At 43.7% G+C, this 13,114-nt stretch overlaps 1 protein-coding gene across 4 annotated transcripts in view; it reads right to left on the bottom strand.

Moving 5' to 3' along the window:
* SPAG9 (sperm associated antigen 9) overlaps positions 1-13,114 on the bottom strand; it is a 150,358-nt gene that overhangs the window by 111,701 nt on the left and 25,543 nt on the right. For all 4 annotated transcript variants that reach the window (XM_061615999.1, XM_061616000.1, XM_061616001.1 and 1 more), the window contains exon 3: positions 10,712-10,782. In XM_061615999.1, coding sequence (XP_061471983.1) covers positions 10,712-10,782 — 71 coding nt within the window. The remainder of the gene's footprint in view (positions 1-10,711; positions 10,783-13,114) is intronic.

Below are 13,114 nucleotides of genomic sequence, written 5' to 3'. Positions count from 1 at the left end.
CGGTATTGGGACCTGTACTTTTCAACTGTTGGCGTGTGTGCGTTGTTGCGTGAAACAGCATACATTACATTGGAGTTAAGTTGAGCAAGAAACTTCTTCAGAGCATTAGAGCATGTTAAGAGTCTTTATTAAGACATTAAGGCTTTTCAGCAGTTTCCCCCCCCTCTAGCTCTACAGCACATTTCTCTCCGAAAGCAAAAGTAAGACAGCCTCTCAGGTCAGAGGCATGATGCAGAAGGACACAACTCACAGACTCTGTTAGAACTTTCCCAGTCTATATCTTGATGGTTACCATAACAACGGCCTTCACTGTCCGTTCCCAGACTGGGCAAAGACATAACTCCTCTTAACTTTCAAAACTTTCAGACTTGATGGAAAACTACTAGGCCTCATGCCAACAAGCCCCCCTTTTTCTCATCATGTCTGTCAATTACAAAGAAATCTCAACAATACATCTCCACAATACATAGTCATACAGTAATACATTTCTACAATACCTCTTGCAATACATTTCAGTACATTGCATCATACATTTTCAGTTCAGTACAGTTCAAAATTACATCTCAGTACAGTTCAAAACTTTATTCGCTCAAACTTTGGTTGAACACATGTCAAATAAAGTGTCTCAGCATCCATATCTACAACTTTATTCATTCCAGGACTTGTTATTAATCCCACGGTAAATCTTTCAGGCGGTTTGCCTAAATTTGCTCTTGTAGAGCGTCTTAAAGCTGGAACTTCTGCCCTCTCAGCTCCTCCATCTGAGCTGCTTGTACTTGGTACAGCCTGATCAGCCAATTCCATTTCCTCAGCCTTGCGTTTCTTATTTCTACTGCGTTTCCCACAAATGAGCTCATTCAAAGCATCTCTGAGAGGAATTTGTGTACCTTCCACTTTAATGTCAAGATTTGGCTTAAATGTCTGTGATTGTGTTCGTGTTTGTGTGTCATCTGTTCCTGTAAGAATGACTGTCTGCCTTTGATCCCAAGGCTTTTCTGAGACTTTAATGCTTCTGCTCAGAATTAACTGCTGTGTTTCTGGACACCAAACTCTGAAATATGCATTCTGAAATCCCAAAACAAAACCTTGCTGTGCTCTGGGTGCAAGCTTGCCCCTCCTTTTTCCCTGTGGAATGTGGATCCAGCACCTTGCCCCGAATTTTTGAATGTGTTCTATTTTAGGCTTTCTGCCAGTAAGTTTCTCATAAGGAGACATTCCAAGTGCACTGTGTAACACCCTGTTGTGAATATAATTCGCATAAAGAATTGCTTCTGCCCAGAAAGAATTCCCTAAACTGCAATCCATCAGCATGGCTCTCATTGCTTCCCCAAGCACCCTATTTTTTCTCTCAGCAGTTCCATTGGAAAACGGGCTAAATGGAGCAGTGAAATTCTAGTTTATTCCCTTACTCTCCAGAAAGTCACTCAATGCCTTATTCGTGAATTCCCCACCTTGGTCCGAGCGTATAGCCCCCACCGTGACGCCGTGTTGAGTTTCGATTCTCTTAATGAACAGTTTCAGCTTCTGCTCAGCTTCACTTTTATGCTTTAACAGAAAAACATGACAAAATCTTGAAAAATCATCTACCAGTACCATGAAGAATTTTGCACCTCCTCGTGCAACATTTATTGGCCCTGATAAATCAACATGAACTAGCTGGTAGGGAGCTGTTGTGGTTCTCTCAGCCTCCCGGTTTATTGGTGCAATAGTCATTTTAGCTTTATTACATGCATCACAATCCATTAACTGTCCACAATCCTTTAAACGCATGTTTTCACTGTGCAAAGGGGTTTTCTTTATCGTGTCAAGGTTTGCATGCCCCAGCCTTTGATGCCATTCATGGACGCAGCCCTGATGTACCTGTGCCTCAGCATTTAACACAGCACACCCTGCTTGACTGCTCTTTATTACATACTGTGAATCATTAAGGCTTCCCTCCAAACACACTTGATCTCCCCTCATTATATAACATTGGTCTTTGTGGAACAAAATTGAATAATTACAACTCACCAGTTTGCTCACTGATAAAATATTATGAGCCAATTCCGGAACAAACAAACATTCTGACATTATTCCAAGCTTGTCAAACTTCACCAGACCTTTAGCTTCCACAGATTTCCGTGATCCATCTGCCAGGTGCACAAAGTCCTGCTCATCTGTAGACGTGTAAAACAAACTTCTATCTTTGATTAATATATGGCTTGCCCCACTGTCAAGAAGCCAATTAACAGGTCGTAAATCTTGAGACTTCTGTTTACAAACAAAGTTCACACTTCCCTGCTTCAAGCCTCCGTCCCAGGAGTTGCGCTTGACTGGACATTCCCGCTGTAGATGCCGTCGATCTCCGCAAACAAAACCAGCCTTTGTTGCTGCTCCTGTTTATAATGCTTCGGCACGGCTCTTTTCGCCTCCTGTCTCCGCCGCCATTCTTGGGACAAATCCTGCAACGCGTCCCACATCTGTTTTGCCGACAGCTCATCTCTCACACACATCAGTTGAGAATCTGATAGAGCCAAGATTATAAACGCCTGCGCCCTCTGGTCTCGACGCTTCCAGGCCACGGTCAATACCGCCGGGGGTGGTTCATCTATAATGTCCCATAAATCCTCTGTTATCAGCAAAGCCCGCATCCTCGGCTTCCAGCTGCCATAATTCTTTTCATTAAGTCGTTCCATCGGCAAGCCTCCCCCAGACAGGTTTACAGCCATGTTGCTCACCTCCGTCTGGTTCAATCAATCAAGCTGCCCTCTCTGGAACTCCGTCTGCCGTTCAGACCAGCAACTTACTCCCGTGTAATGCGCTGTGGATCTGGGCCCATAACCCCTGTTGGCGTGTGTGCGTTGTTGCGTGAAACAGCATACATTACATTGGAGTTAAGTTGAGCAAGAAACTTCTTCAGAGCATTAGAGCATGTTAAGAGTCTTTATTAAGACATTAAGGCTTTTCAGCAGTTTCCCCCCCCCCAGCTCTACAGCACATTTCTCTCCAAAAGCAAAAGTAAGACAGCCTCTCAGGTCAGAGGCATGATGCAGAAGGACACAACTCACAGACTCTGTTAGAACTTTCCCAGTCTATATCTTGATGGTTACCATAACAACGGCCTTCACTGTCCGTTCCCAGACTGGGCAAAGACATAACTCCTCTTAACTTTCAAAACTTTCAGACTTGATGGAAAACTACTAGGCCTCATTAATGACCTAGAATTAGGAGTGAGCAGTGAAGTGGCCAAGTTTGCTGACGACACTAAATTGTTCAGGGTTGTTAAAACAAAAAGGGATTGCGAAGAGCTCCAAAAAGACCTCTCCAAACGGAATGAATGGGCGGAAAAATGGCAAATGCAATTCAACATAAACAAGTGTAAAATTATGCATATTGGTGCAAAAAATCTGAATTTCACATATACACTTATGGGGTCTGAACTGGCGGTGACCGACCAGGAGAGAGACCTCAGGGTTGTAGTGGACAGCACGATGAAAATGTCGACCCAGTGTGCGGCAGCTGTGAAAGAGGCAAATTCCATGCTAGCGATAATTAGGAAAGGTATTGAAAATAAAACAGCCGATATCATAATGCCGTTGTATAAATCTATGGTGCGGCCGCATTTGGAATACTGTGTACAGTTCTGGTCGCCTCATCTCAAAAAGGATATTATAGAGTTGACAAAGGTTCAGAAGGGGGCAACCAGAATGATCAAGGGGATGGAGCGACTCCCTTACGAGGAAAGGTTGCAGCATTTGGGGCTTTTTAGTTTAGAGAAAAGATGGGTCAGAGGAGACATGATACAAGTGTATAAAATTATGCATGGCATTGAGAAAGTGGATAGAGAAAAGTTCTTCTCCCTCTCTCATAATACTAGAACTCGTGGACATTCAAAGAAGCTGAATGTTGGAAGATTCAGGACAGACAAAAGGAAGTACTTCTTTACTCAGCGCATAGTTAAACTATGGAATTTGCTCCCACAAGATGCAGTAATGGCCACCAGCTTGGATGGCTTTAAAAGAAGATTAGACAAATTCATGGAGGACAGGCTATCAATGGCTACTAGCCGTGATGGCTGTGCTCTGCCACCCCAGTCAGAGGCAGCATGCTTCTGAAAACCAGTTGCTGGAAGCCTCAGGAGGGGAGAGTGTTCTTGCACTCGGGTCCTGCTTGCGGGCTTCCCCCAGGCACCTGGTTGGCCACTGTGAGAACAGGATGCTGGACTAGATGGGCCACTGGCCTGATCCAGCAGGCTCTTCTTATGTTCTTATTTCTTGGCGTCTGTTCTTGGCTGGTTTTATAGAAGCTACCATAATGGCTTTCCAATACTCTTCTTGATTGCAGGTTTCCAAAGATATCATTCTATATCTGAATGCTTGTTTGTTATAAAGTGCAAAGTCGATTAGACAACTCTGAAAAACTGGAATCCACTATAGACCTGAAGATCTCTGAAGACTTTCCAGCATGTGACCTTGGGTGCTGAAGCATGACATCCTAACTAGTTAAGCTACCAGGACCACTAGTGCCTTAAAAAACACACTAAGCTCTAAAGTGAATCCAAGCACCAGTGCTATGCACTGGAAGTGTAAGAACAGTGAAGGTATTTCCTATGGCTGATTCTTACTGGGACATGCAAATACACCTTGGAGACTGAAGACAGTCAAAAAGTTCTGTTCATCTATGGCTGGTAGGATTGTTTCCATCATGTAGTGGTTCTTTCTAAATTTCTCTGTTCCCAATGTGTCTTTTTTTACCTCCTTTTGTGGTTTGGAGAGAAACAATCCACAAGCGCTGGTTCACATGTAACACTAAGCCAGCATCATGGTATATTTCTTCCTGGCTCAATATAGGAACAGGTACAATTTGAGTACTAGATACCAGCATGCTGCTTGTTTATGACAAGCCATAGTTTGTTTCTAACTGTAGCTTACAGTTACGTGCCAACAAGGCCATGAGTCAAATTGCCCCTGGGAGGCTGAACTTACTCAGCTTTTAAGATCATTTAAGAACCAAATTTTTTAAAAAAAATCAGGGAAAGGCAGGATTAAAGACTTTGGGAGGGGGTGTCTTACAAGAAAATCTGTATCTTCTCTTTCTGTCTTGTCCTCAGTAAGTCAAGAACAGAGGCCTTAGTCAGCAGTAGTGGGCATATCAGTAGGGAATATTGTCCTTTGTTACCTCCATGATATCAGCAGGCAACGCTGACTCTGAACTACTGGGGTCACTTCTACCTCCGACAGCATACCCTTTTCCCAAAGCCGTATATCATCTTTCCCCACGCTTTGGGTCCCCACATGTTGCTGGACTACAACTCCCATCAGCCCCAGCCAGCATGGCCAATGGTGAAGAATTATGGGAACTGTAGTCCAGCAACATCTGGGGACACAAAGGTCGGGAAAGGCTGCCATAGATGCTTTTTGATCTGGCTGGGAACAACTTGAGTTGTCCACTAAGCTCTAGAACATTTTACAGTCTCTAGGTTGCTAGCTAGTGTACCAGGTATGGATGAGTGAAAGAGACAGAATTCTCCCATTATCAAGGGTCTTTTAAATGCTTAGAAAAGGAGCTGGAAAATAAAACACAGATGAACTGCTCAAGAAGTAGATGCTGCACCCCTGCTGCATTTGTGCCTGAACTACTCACAGGAGTGACCACAGTGCTTATCACTCAACCCTTGTAGAGTCTAGGTAGTGACCCAGAGTGGGACCAGCCATGGAGTGGATCCTCTGTTACAGAAGTCACAATGTCTTGCACCTTCCTTGTCACTAAAGTCTAAATCAATTGCATGATCTTCACTGAAAATCACGAAGGGGGGGCCTTTAAGCAAATCATATTTTCCTGTGCCTAGATTGCCCCTTCTCTCTGTACCAGGCAGTCATTTAATACAGCAGCCTGACCCACAGCAGCAAAGTTGTGGACCAACATCGGTCTGTGCTTGCCTAGAGAGAGCCAAGGGAATTGGGAGAAATACTGCTGATGCCAGTGGAGGACTGCTGGAAAGGAAGATGATTTTGAGCAGAAAAATGGCAAGAGGGGAAAGAGCTGATTAAGAAGTCCCACTTGCAATTCTCTGCTTCAATTCTCAGCCCTCAAGGCTACTTTTGGTTTAATCCCCCCAAAAATAAACCTTTGAGGGGGAAATGACATGTAGCACATAGTCACTACCCAGTCTATGTAATTTCTAGTTTGACTCAAAATATTTATGTCTGTCTCTCTCTCCCCCCCCCAATACACACACGTACATACACTGTGGTTTTAGAAGCTCAAGTCTGAGTATGTACAGATGGATGCCTGATTAATACAGCCCCCTATGGTTACTCAGAAGCCAGTTTGTTCACTTGCTCTGTAATGATAGCCTGCATTACAGTCCCAAGAATGCAAAGAGTTATTCCAGTTTAAGAACCTACAGCTTGGGGGAGAGAAGCAGCTGGGGAAAAGAACCAAGAGTTGGGAAGGGCTGCTGGTGTGCGTTCCCCAGTCTCACTCCTCCTCTCTATTGGCTCTCAGGCTCCCTGTGACAGTCAGCTAGCACTCTGTTAATACAATAGGGGGGCAGATATTCTTTTCATTTGATAGTAAAACGGTTACTGTTTGTGGTCAAGGTATGCCTTCATCCACACATGCATCTCCCCCCCCCCAGCTACCCCCTTTCCCATGTGTTTCTTAACCTTTTTAGTCTGCAAGCCTGGGGGCAAATCCTATTTCTCATTTTAATTTATGTTCAAATGCCAGCTACCAGCACTCCATAGAATTATTAACACCTCCCAAAGTGACTCACAACTGATGCCTGAAAAACAGGATTAAAAATAAAATCCCACACAATACTCTTATTGCTATTTAAATCGCATGAAGTGAAAAATCCATCATTCTTGTTATCAAGCTGAATAGCTGGCAGATTTTTTGACATCCACTCAGATAATTTCAAGATTTGTCAGCAGGCTGCTTAACATATTAGATACTTATGTGGGAGGAAAGAGTTTTGTTGCTCACAGTTATCACCAGCAGTGCATGTATTTTCTCTTCACAGCCTTTTTCATGGGTAAGGGTTTCCTAACTACCATGACTTAAGCAGCAGAGCAGGCAACGATACTATTTTAAAAGAATGTTTTTGTTCTGGCAGCTCTACAGTTTTGTTCCTTGGACCTTTGGTTACTTTTGATCCAACAAAAGCTCATTTTGGGGCTGTTCTGGACTCTCCCCATCTCCAATTGCCTCTGTCAGAACCATTACACCTATGGATACATGGTGAGGCAAGGGCAGCGCTAAAACACATGATTTGGTCTTGCCCTGTAATGACTCCGTTTGGGGCAGAAGTCCTTATTCACATCCACTTGGTTCTAGGAACATCCTTACAATTCTCAGAAGTTCATGGCATATTTCACTATTTCCCAGGGTCCTGGACCTTGACAGAGGAGCAACGTAAACTGACCCTGGGAGCCTTATTCGTGGATAAACAGTTGATATTGTAACACTAGAAGTACCAAACAGCTCCCGCTTGCTCATTGGTCTGAAGTTCTTTCCTTTCTTGCAGCATATGAAAAGGCTAACTTTAACCAGAGGCACAAAGAACATATACCTCCTGAGATCTGGGACTCCTGTTTAGAGTTATTTGCATGATGTGCACGCCAAATGGGCTCTGCCAGAGTCTACTCTCCCCCTTTCTACCCAACCTATTCCTTCCTGTTTTTCTTCTTGGCTTTGATTACATCTGACATTATATGGTGCTGTATTACAAACTGACTTTCTTTTGCTGGTACTTTTTCTTTTATTGTTTGTTTATTGCTTGTATTGTTACAAAATAGTTAAAAGTCAATAAAATATGCATAAAATAGTTTTTGTTCTTTAAAGCAAAAATAGAAAGCTATTCTACCTTCGTTTTTCCCACTGTGTATAGGATAGTGGGGAGGAGAGCCTGGCTGGGAGTCCAGAGTCTGTGAGTTCAAATCCCCGCTCGTGTCTTCTGGGTGTCAACGGCCAGCTAAAGATCACCCCCACAGTGAATGGCTCAGGGCTTACATGCCCTGCCACCTGTGCAGCCATGGGCAAGCTGCATAGTCCCAAGGAGCCCAGTTGCACCCCCAGCTGGCACTTGCAGACAAGGAAGGGGCTGGCTTGTGCAGCTGTGGCAAGCTGAGCAGGCCCTAGCCAACTGGGGAGGACTAGCCTCAGAGGGAGGCAATGGTAAACCCCCTCTGAATACCACTTACCATGAAAACCCTATTCATAGGGTAGCCATAAGTCGGGATCGACTTGAAGGCAGTCCATATATTCGTGAAGTTTCAAATGATAACACCAGGCACACTACACATCTAGAGATACCTGAAGTATTAGATCAGTCTGCATTCTAATGCAAACTAACCTGATCCCCACCCCCTGAAATAATGTGTGTATTGGAACATATCACCCTTGAGATTTTTCAAGTTTTCAAAATACTTGAATTGTTATGAGGCTGTACAGAGGCTGCCTTTTACATTTGTCTTCTTCCACAGGTAAGAGCTGCTCCAAGCAGCTAAGAATGGTGTCTGCTACTGCAAGCACACGTGGGAGCAACACAATGTGACAACAAGCTGACTGTACCAAGAAGATTGCACAGGAAAATACATTGCCACCCTCACAGACCCATGTGGGCAGCCATTTTATTCTGTACAATAACCTAGATGGACATGGTATAGGAAAAAAATATGGACGCCCCCACAGAGTAGCCACCTCATGATTTCTCATCCTTGTCTATATGTGACTGAGCAAGAGGTGCTGGAACAAATGTTCCTGGTGGAACTCCCATTGGTCTTCATCTAGAAATGTCTGAAGTCAGAAGCCCTTATAATGAAGCGCATAACCTCCACACAAAAGTATATATGTTTGCTTACTTACATGATGAATACTGGTCACAAAATGCAGCTTTTTCTAGTGCAGAATTGGTTTCAATGCCACAGAATTTGATCTCATTTTTGTAGAGACAAACCTGGCCATTATTATGTTGACCAATTCGTGCTGACATGCAGACAATTCATAAATATTTTGAACAGAGAATATTTGTACCAAACCCAAAATGTAATAGAAAACCTGCAGAAACCTAGAATTAAAAAAAAAGACCATATAGGATTGCACTTCCCAAGGTGGTCTTGGTACACCCCAAGAAATCTGACTGCTTAATTATGAGGTTTTTATCTGAGTAGCTTGAAAAAGAATGGGGGATGTGGATATTTAAAATCACAGACTACATTTTTAAGCAAGGAAAGACATGAAACAAACTACCCCAACAAGGTAATAGGCTAGTTTGAATTATCATGACACATTGGCTAGCTTCCGATGCAGTGGGAAACTCTGGTTTCCTGCTATGTGAATTAGCTTGCATGAGGCTCAGGCTTGTGCACTCCCTCTCTACTTCTTTTTCATACACCCAATGAAACGGAAAGTTTCCACCTTCGTTTTTTAATTAACCCCAGTTCCTCAGTATGTCTGAACTCAGGAAACGATTTAATATCAAAAATAAAGCTCTAATTTCCTCCCTGGCACATGAAAGAAAACACGGCTAATAGCCAGGAATGATGGGAGATAGTTCAGCAACATCTAGAGGGTTAAAAGTTCCCCAGGCCTGACGCTGCAGGAAGCCATGGCTTCTTATTACCTTTGAACCAAGGCAATGGAAGTTACAGGCATTTGTAAAGGCTTTTGGAAAACCTCTTCCACCTTCTTGCAGCACAGAATTGGATATAACAGGAGAAGCGCTTCAGTCATATTCCAAACCCAAGCACTACAATCGGTATAAGGCAGGCAGATGAGGTTTTGTGATGCAGCTGTATTGCACCGTACACTAGACAGGGCAAGGTCATGCAGCCAAGTCTCATCAGTGCCCAAGGTCTTAAAGAGGAAGATAATAATCTATTGTCTTTATATTTGCAAAGCAAGACCAGCTCTATCATTAGGCAAAGTGAGGCAGCTGTCCCAGGTGGCAGGAACTGAGGGAGCTGCAAATTTGCACACACATTCTTTGCCGTGCTTGCCTCACCAGCCGATACTGCCATTCAGCTGCCAGTGCTTGCCCACCCGGTGTGTATATAGTTCTCCAGAGCCATCCACTGCCCTCACCCTCCTCTCCACCACTCCTCTATTCCTCCGTCAATTGCTTTACCGCTAATATGGTGAGAGAAGTGACCATGTCTCTGCCTCTGGCTCCCCCTCCCCCCCTCTGTCCGGCAGCCCAGGAGATTGCCTTTGCCATCAGAGCAATTAAGGACACAACCACATATCATGCAGGAGACTTGGAATTACCTTGACATACTAATAGAGGGGATCAGGAGGCATTTGCATGGAAGAAACCCTTTTCTGCATGTGCATCTCCTTCCCTGTCTGAAGTCCCCAAGGAAGTTTTAAGTTATTTCCCTCTCCCCAGGAGAGCATCTGTAGGCGCAGAGGAATTAGGCACCCTTCCCCTATAGCCAGCCAATCTGGCTCTGCAAGTGCTCCTCCTCCCTCCCTCATGTCATCTCAGCAAATGTCCGGTGAGAATCATGCATGTGGCCAATATCATATCTGGTTCTACCCTACAATTTAATATAATGGAGTTTAAAGGACACAATGACAAACCAACCAAAAGCTCAGGGGGAAAATCTTTGACAACCCCTCAGCAAACACTAGTACGGTAGAAACTATTTTGATGCCCATACCACCAAGTCCCCAAGGCACAACTGCCCTCTCAAAGCACAGCTCAAAGGAATATCTAGTTACCTACCTCTGTGTGTCTTGAATGAAGAGCGTTGTATTCTTTCTTCAATTCTGCTTCCCTCTCTTCCAGTCTGCTAACTGAAAAAAGATAATTAATTCACTCAAAACCAGACTTATTGCCAACAATAACAGCCCATTTACATTAGCTCCAGTTTCCACAAATCAAACCAATTCTGCTCTGTTTTTAGGAAGCTGTTGCTCTTTGTCGTATTTTTTCCTCAAGTAAGCATTGAGCAGGTCAGGCTATAGCCCAGGGCATTTGGAGGGAACAACAAACCAAATCCCAAATTCTCAGGTCCTAATCCAATCTCTATTGCTCTTGAAGCAGCCCAAGCTGCCTGACAAAAATCAAGGAATTGTGCTCACTAAAGCCTTACATACAAGCCCTGCCCTTTTGCCTTTAACAAGTGAGCAAGCTAATCCCAGAGCTGTGCCTGACTGTTCTGCCATCAGAGATCTTGTAATGCTAAAAGTGCATTCCCAGTACTGAAGCTTATGAAAGAAGACAAGAGGTCCTGCAAAGGCAATCCAATCAATGCATTACAAGAACATAGCATTAACAGACGACACATATTAACAGGAAAAAAAGTTAAGAGAAAGTAGGATGGACTGAACCAAGTTTGTCTGACACTATAGTACCACCATCACCTAATATTCCTAATTTTAAAGCCTTTATTTGATTTTGCTAAATCAAATAAGAGAGGTCAGCATGGATTGCATAAAACTGTTAAGATGTATTTAGGAAAAACTCTACCTTGTGCCCAGGCTCCTAGGTCCCTATATGGGGCATGGGGAAATAACATACTATGTCCATCTCTGCTATACTAACATATTAAACTACCATGTGCACTTTCTCCAGAAAATAGTAATCATTTAAATATATATATTTAATATATATTAAATATATATTATATATATATAAACTCTAACAGGTGTATACTTTAAATAGGGCCTTATCATCAAGTGAAGTAAATTTGCAAGCATTAATACATAGAATCATAGAGTTGGAAGGGGCCTTGTAGGCCATCGAGTCCAACCCCCTGCTCACAGCAGGAAATCCACAGCTAGAGCATCTCCCGCAGATAGCTGTCCAGCCTCTGCTTGAAGACATCCAGCGAAGGGGATCCCACCACCTCCCGAGGCAGTCGGTTCCATTGCCGAACTGCCCTTACTGTCAAGAAGTTCCTTCTAATGTCCAATCTGAATCTACGTTCCTGCAACTTAAAACCATTAGACCTAGTCCTACCCTCTGGGGCAGCAGAGAACAAATCTGTACCCTCCTCTATGTGACAGCCCTTCAGGTACTTAAAGAGTGTAATCATGTCACCCCTCAGCCTTCTCTTCACCAGACTGAACATGCCAAGTTCCTTCAACCTTTCCTCATAAGACTTGTTCTCCATACCGGCTATCATCCTCGTCACCCTCTTCTGAACCCGCTCTAACTTGTCTATATCTTTCTTAAAATGAGGCGCCCAGAACTGAACGCAGTATTCCAGATGAGGCCTGACCAATGCAGAATATAGTGGGACTATTACTTCCCTCGACCTGGAAACTATAGCTCTGTTTATGCAGCCCAAAACCGTGTTTGCCTTTTTTGCCGCAGCATCACACTGCTGGGTCATGTTCAACTTGCGATCCACTACAATTCCAAGGTCCTTCTCACACGCACTACTGCTAAGCCGGGTATTTCCCATCCTGTACCCGTGCATTTTGTTTTTGTGGCCTAAATGCAGAATCCTGCATTTGTCTTTATTGAATGTCATTTTATTAATGTCAGCCCAATTTTCTAGTCTATCCAGGTCCCTTTGGATTTTATTCCTGTCTTCCATTGTGTTAGCTATCTCTCCCAGTTTCGTATCATCCGCAAACTTCATAAGGCTTCCCTCCACCCCATCATCTAAGTCACTGATAAAAATGTTGAAGAGTATCGGCCCCAGGACAGAACCCTGTGGCACTCCACTGGAGACCTCCCTCCAGTCCAAAGCAGAGCCACCGACGACCACTCTTTGAGTACGGTTTTCCAACCAGTTGTGAATCCACCTGACAGTATTTCCATGTAGTCCGCATTTGACGAGTTTGCTAATCAAAAGGTCATGGGGGACTTTGTCAAACGCCTTGCTGAAATCTAGATAGATGACATCTACAGCATTTCCACCATCTACTAAGCTAGTGACCCGATCAAAAAAAGAGATGAGATTAGTTTGACAGGATTTTTTCTTGACAAACCCATGCTGGCTCCTACTAATCACAGCATTGTCATCTAGATAGTTGCCAATGGACTCTTTTATTATCCGTTCTAATATCTTTCCCGGTATTGAAGTCAGACTGACCGGCCTGTAATTCCCCAGATCTTCTTTTTTACCCTTTTTAAAGAGCAGGACGACGTTTGCCCGTATCCAATCCTCCGGCA

This window comes from Rhineura floridana, chromosome 3 (genome assembly GCF_030035675.1).
Source record: "Rhineura floridana isolate rRhiFlo1 chromosome 3, rRhiFlo1.hap2, whole genome shotgun sequence".
Classification (NCBI taxonomy): domain Eukaryota; kingdom Metazoa; phylum Chordata; class Lepidosauria; order Squamata; family Rhineuridae; genus Rhineura; species Rhineura floridana.
The sequence above is the reverse complement of the archived record's forward strand: the minus strand, read 5'-3'. Positions and strand labels throughout refer to the sequence as shown.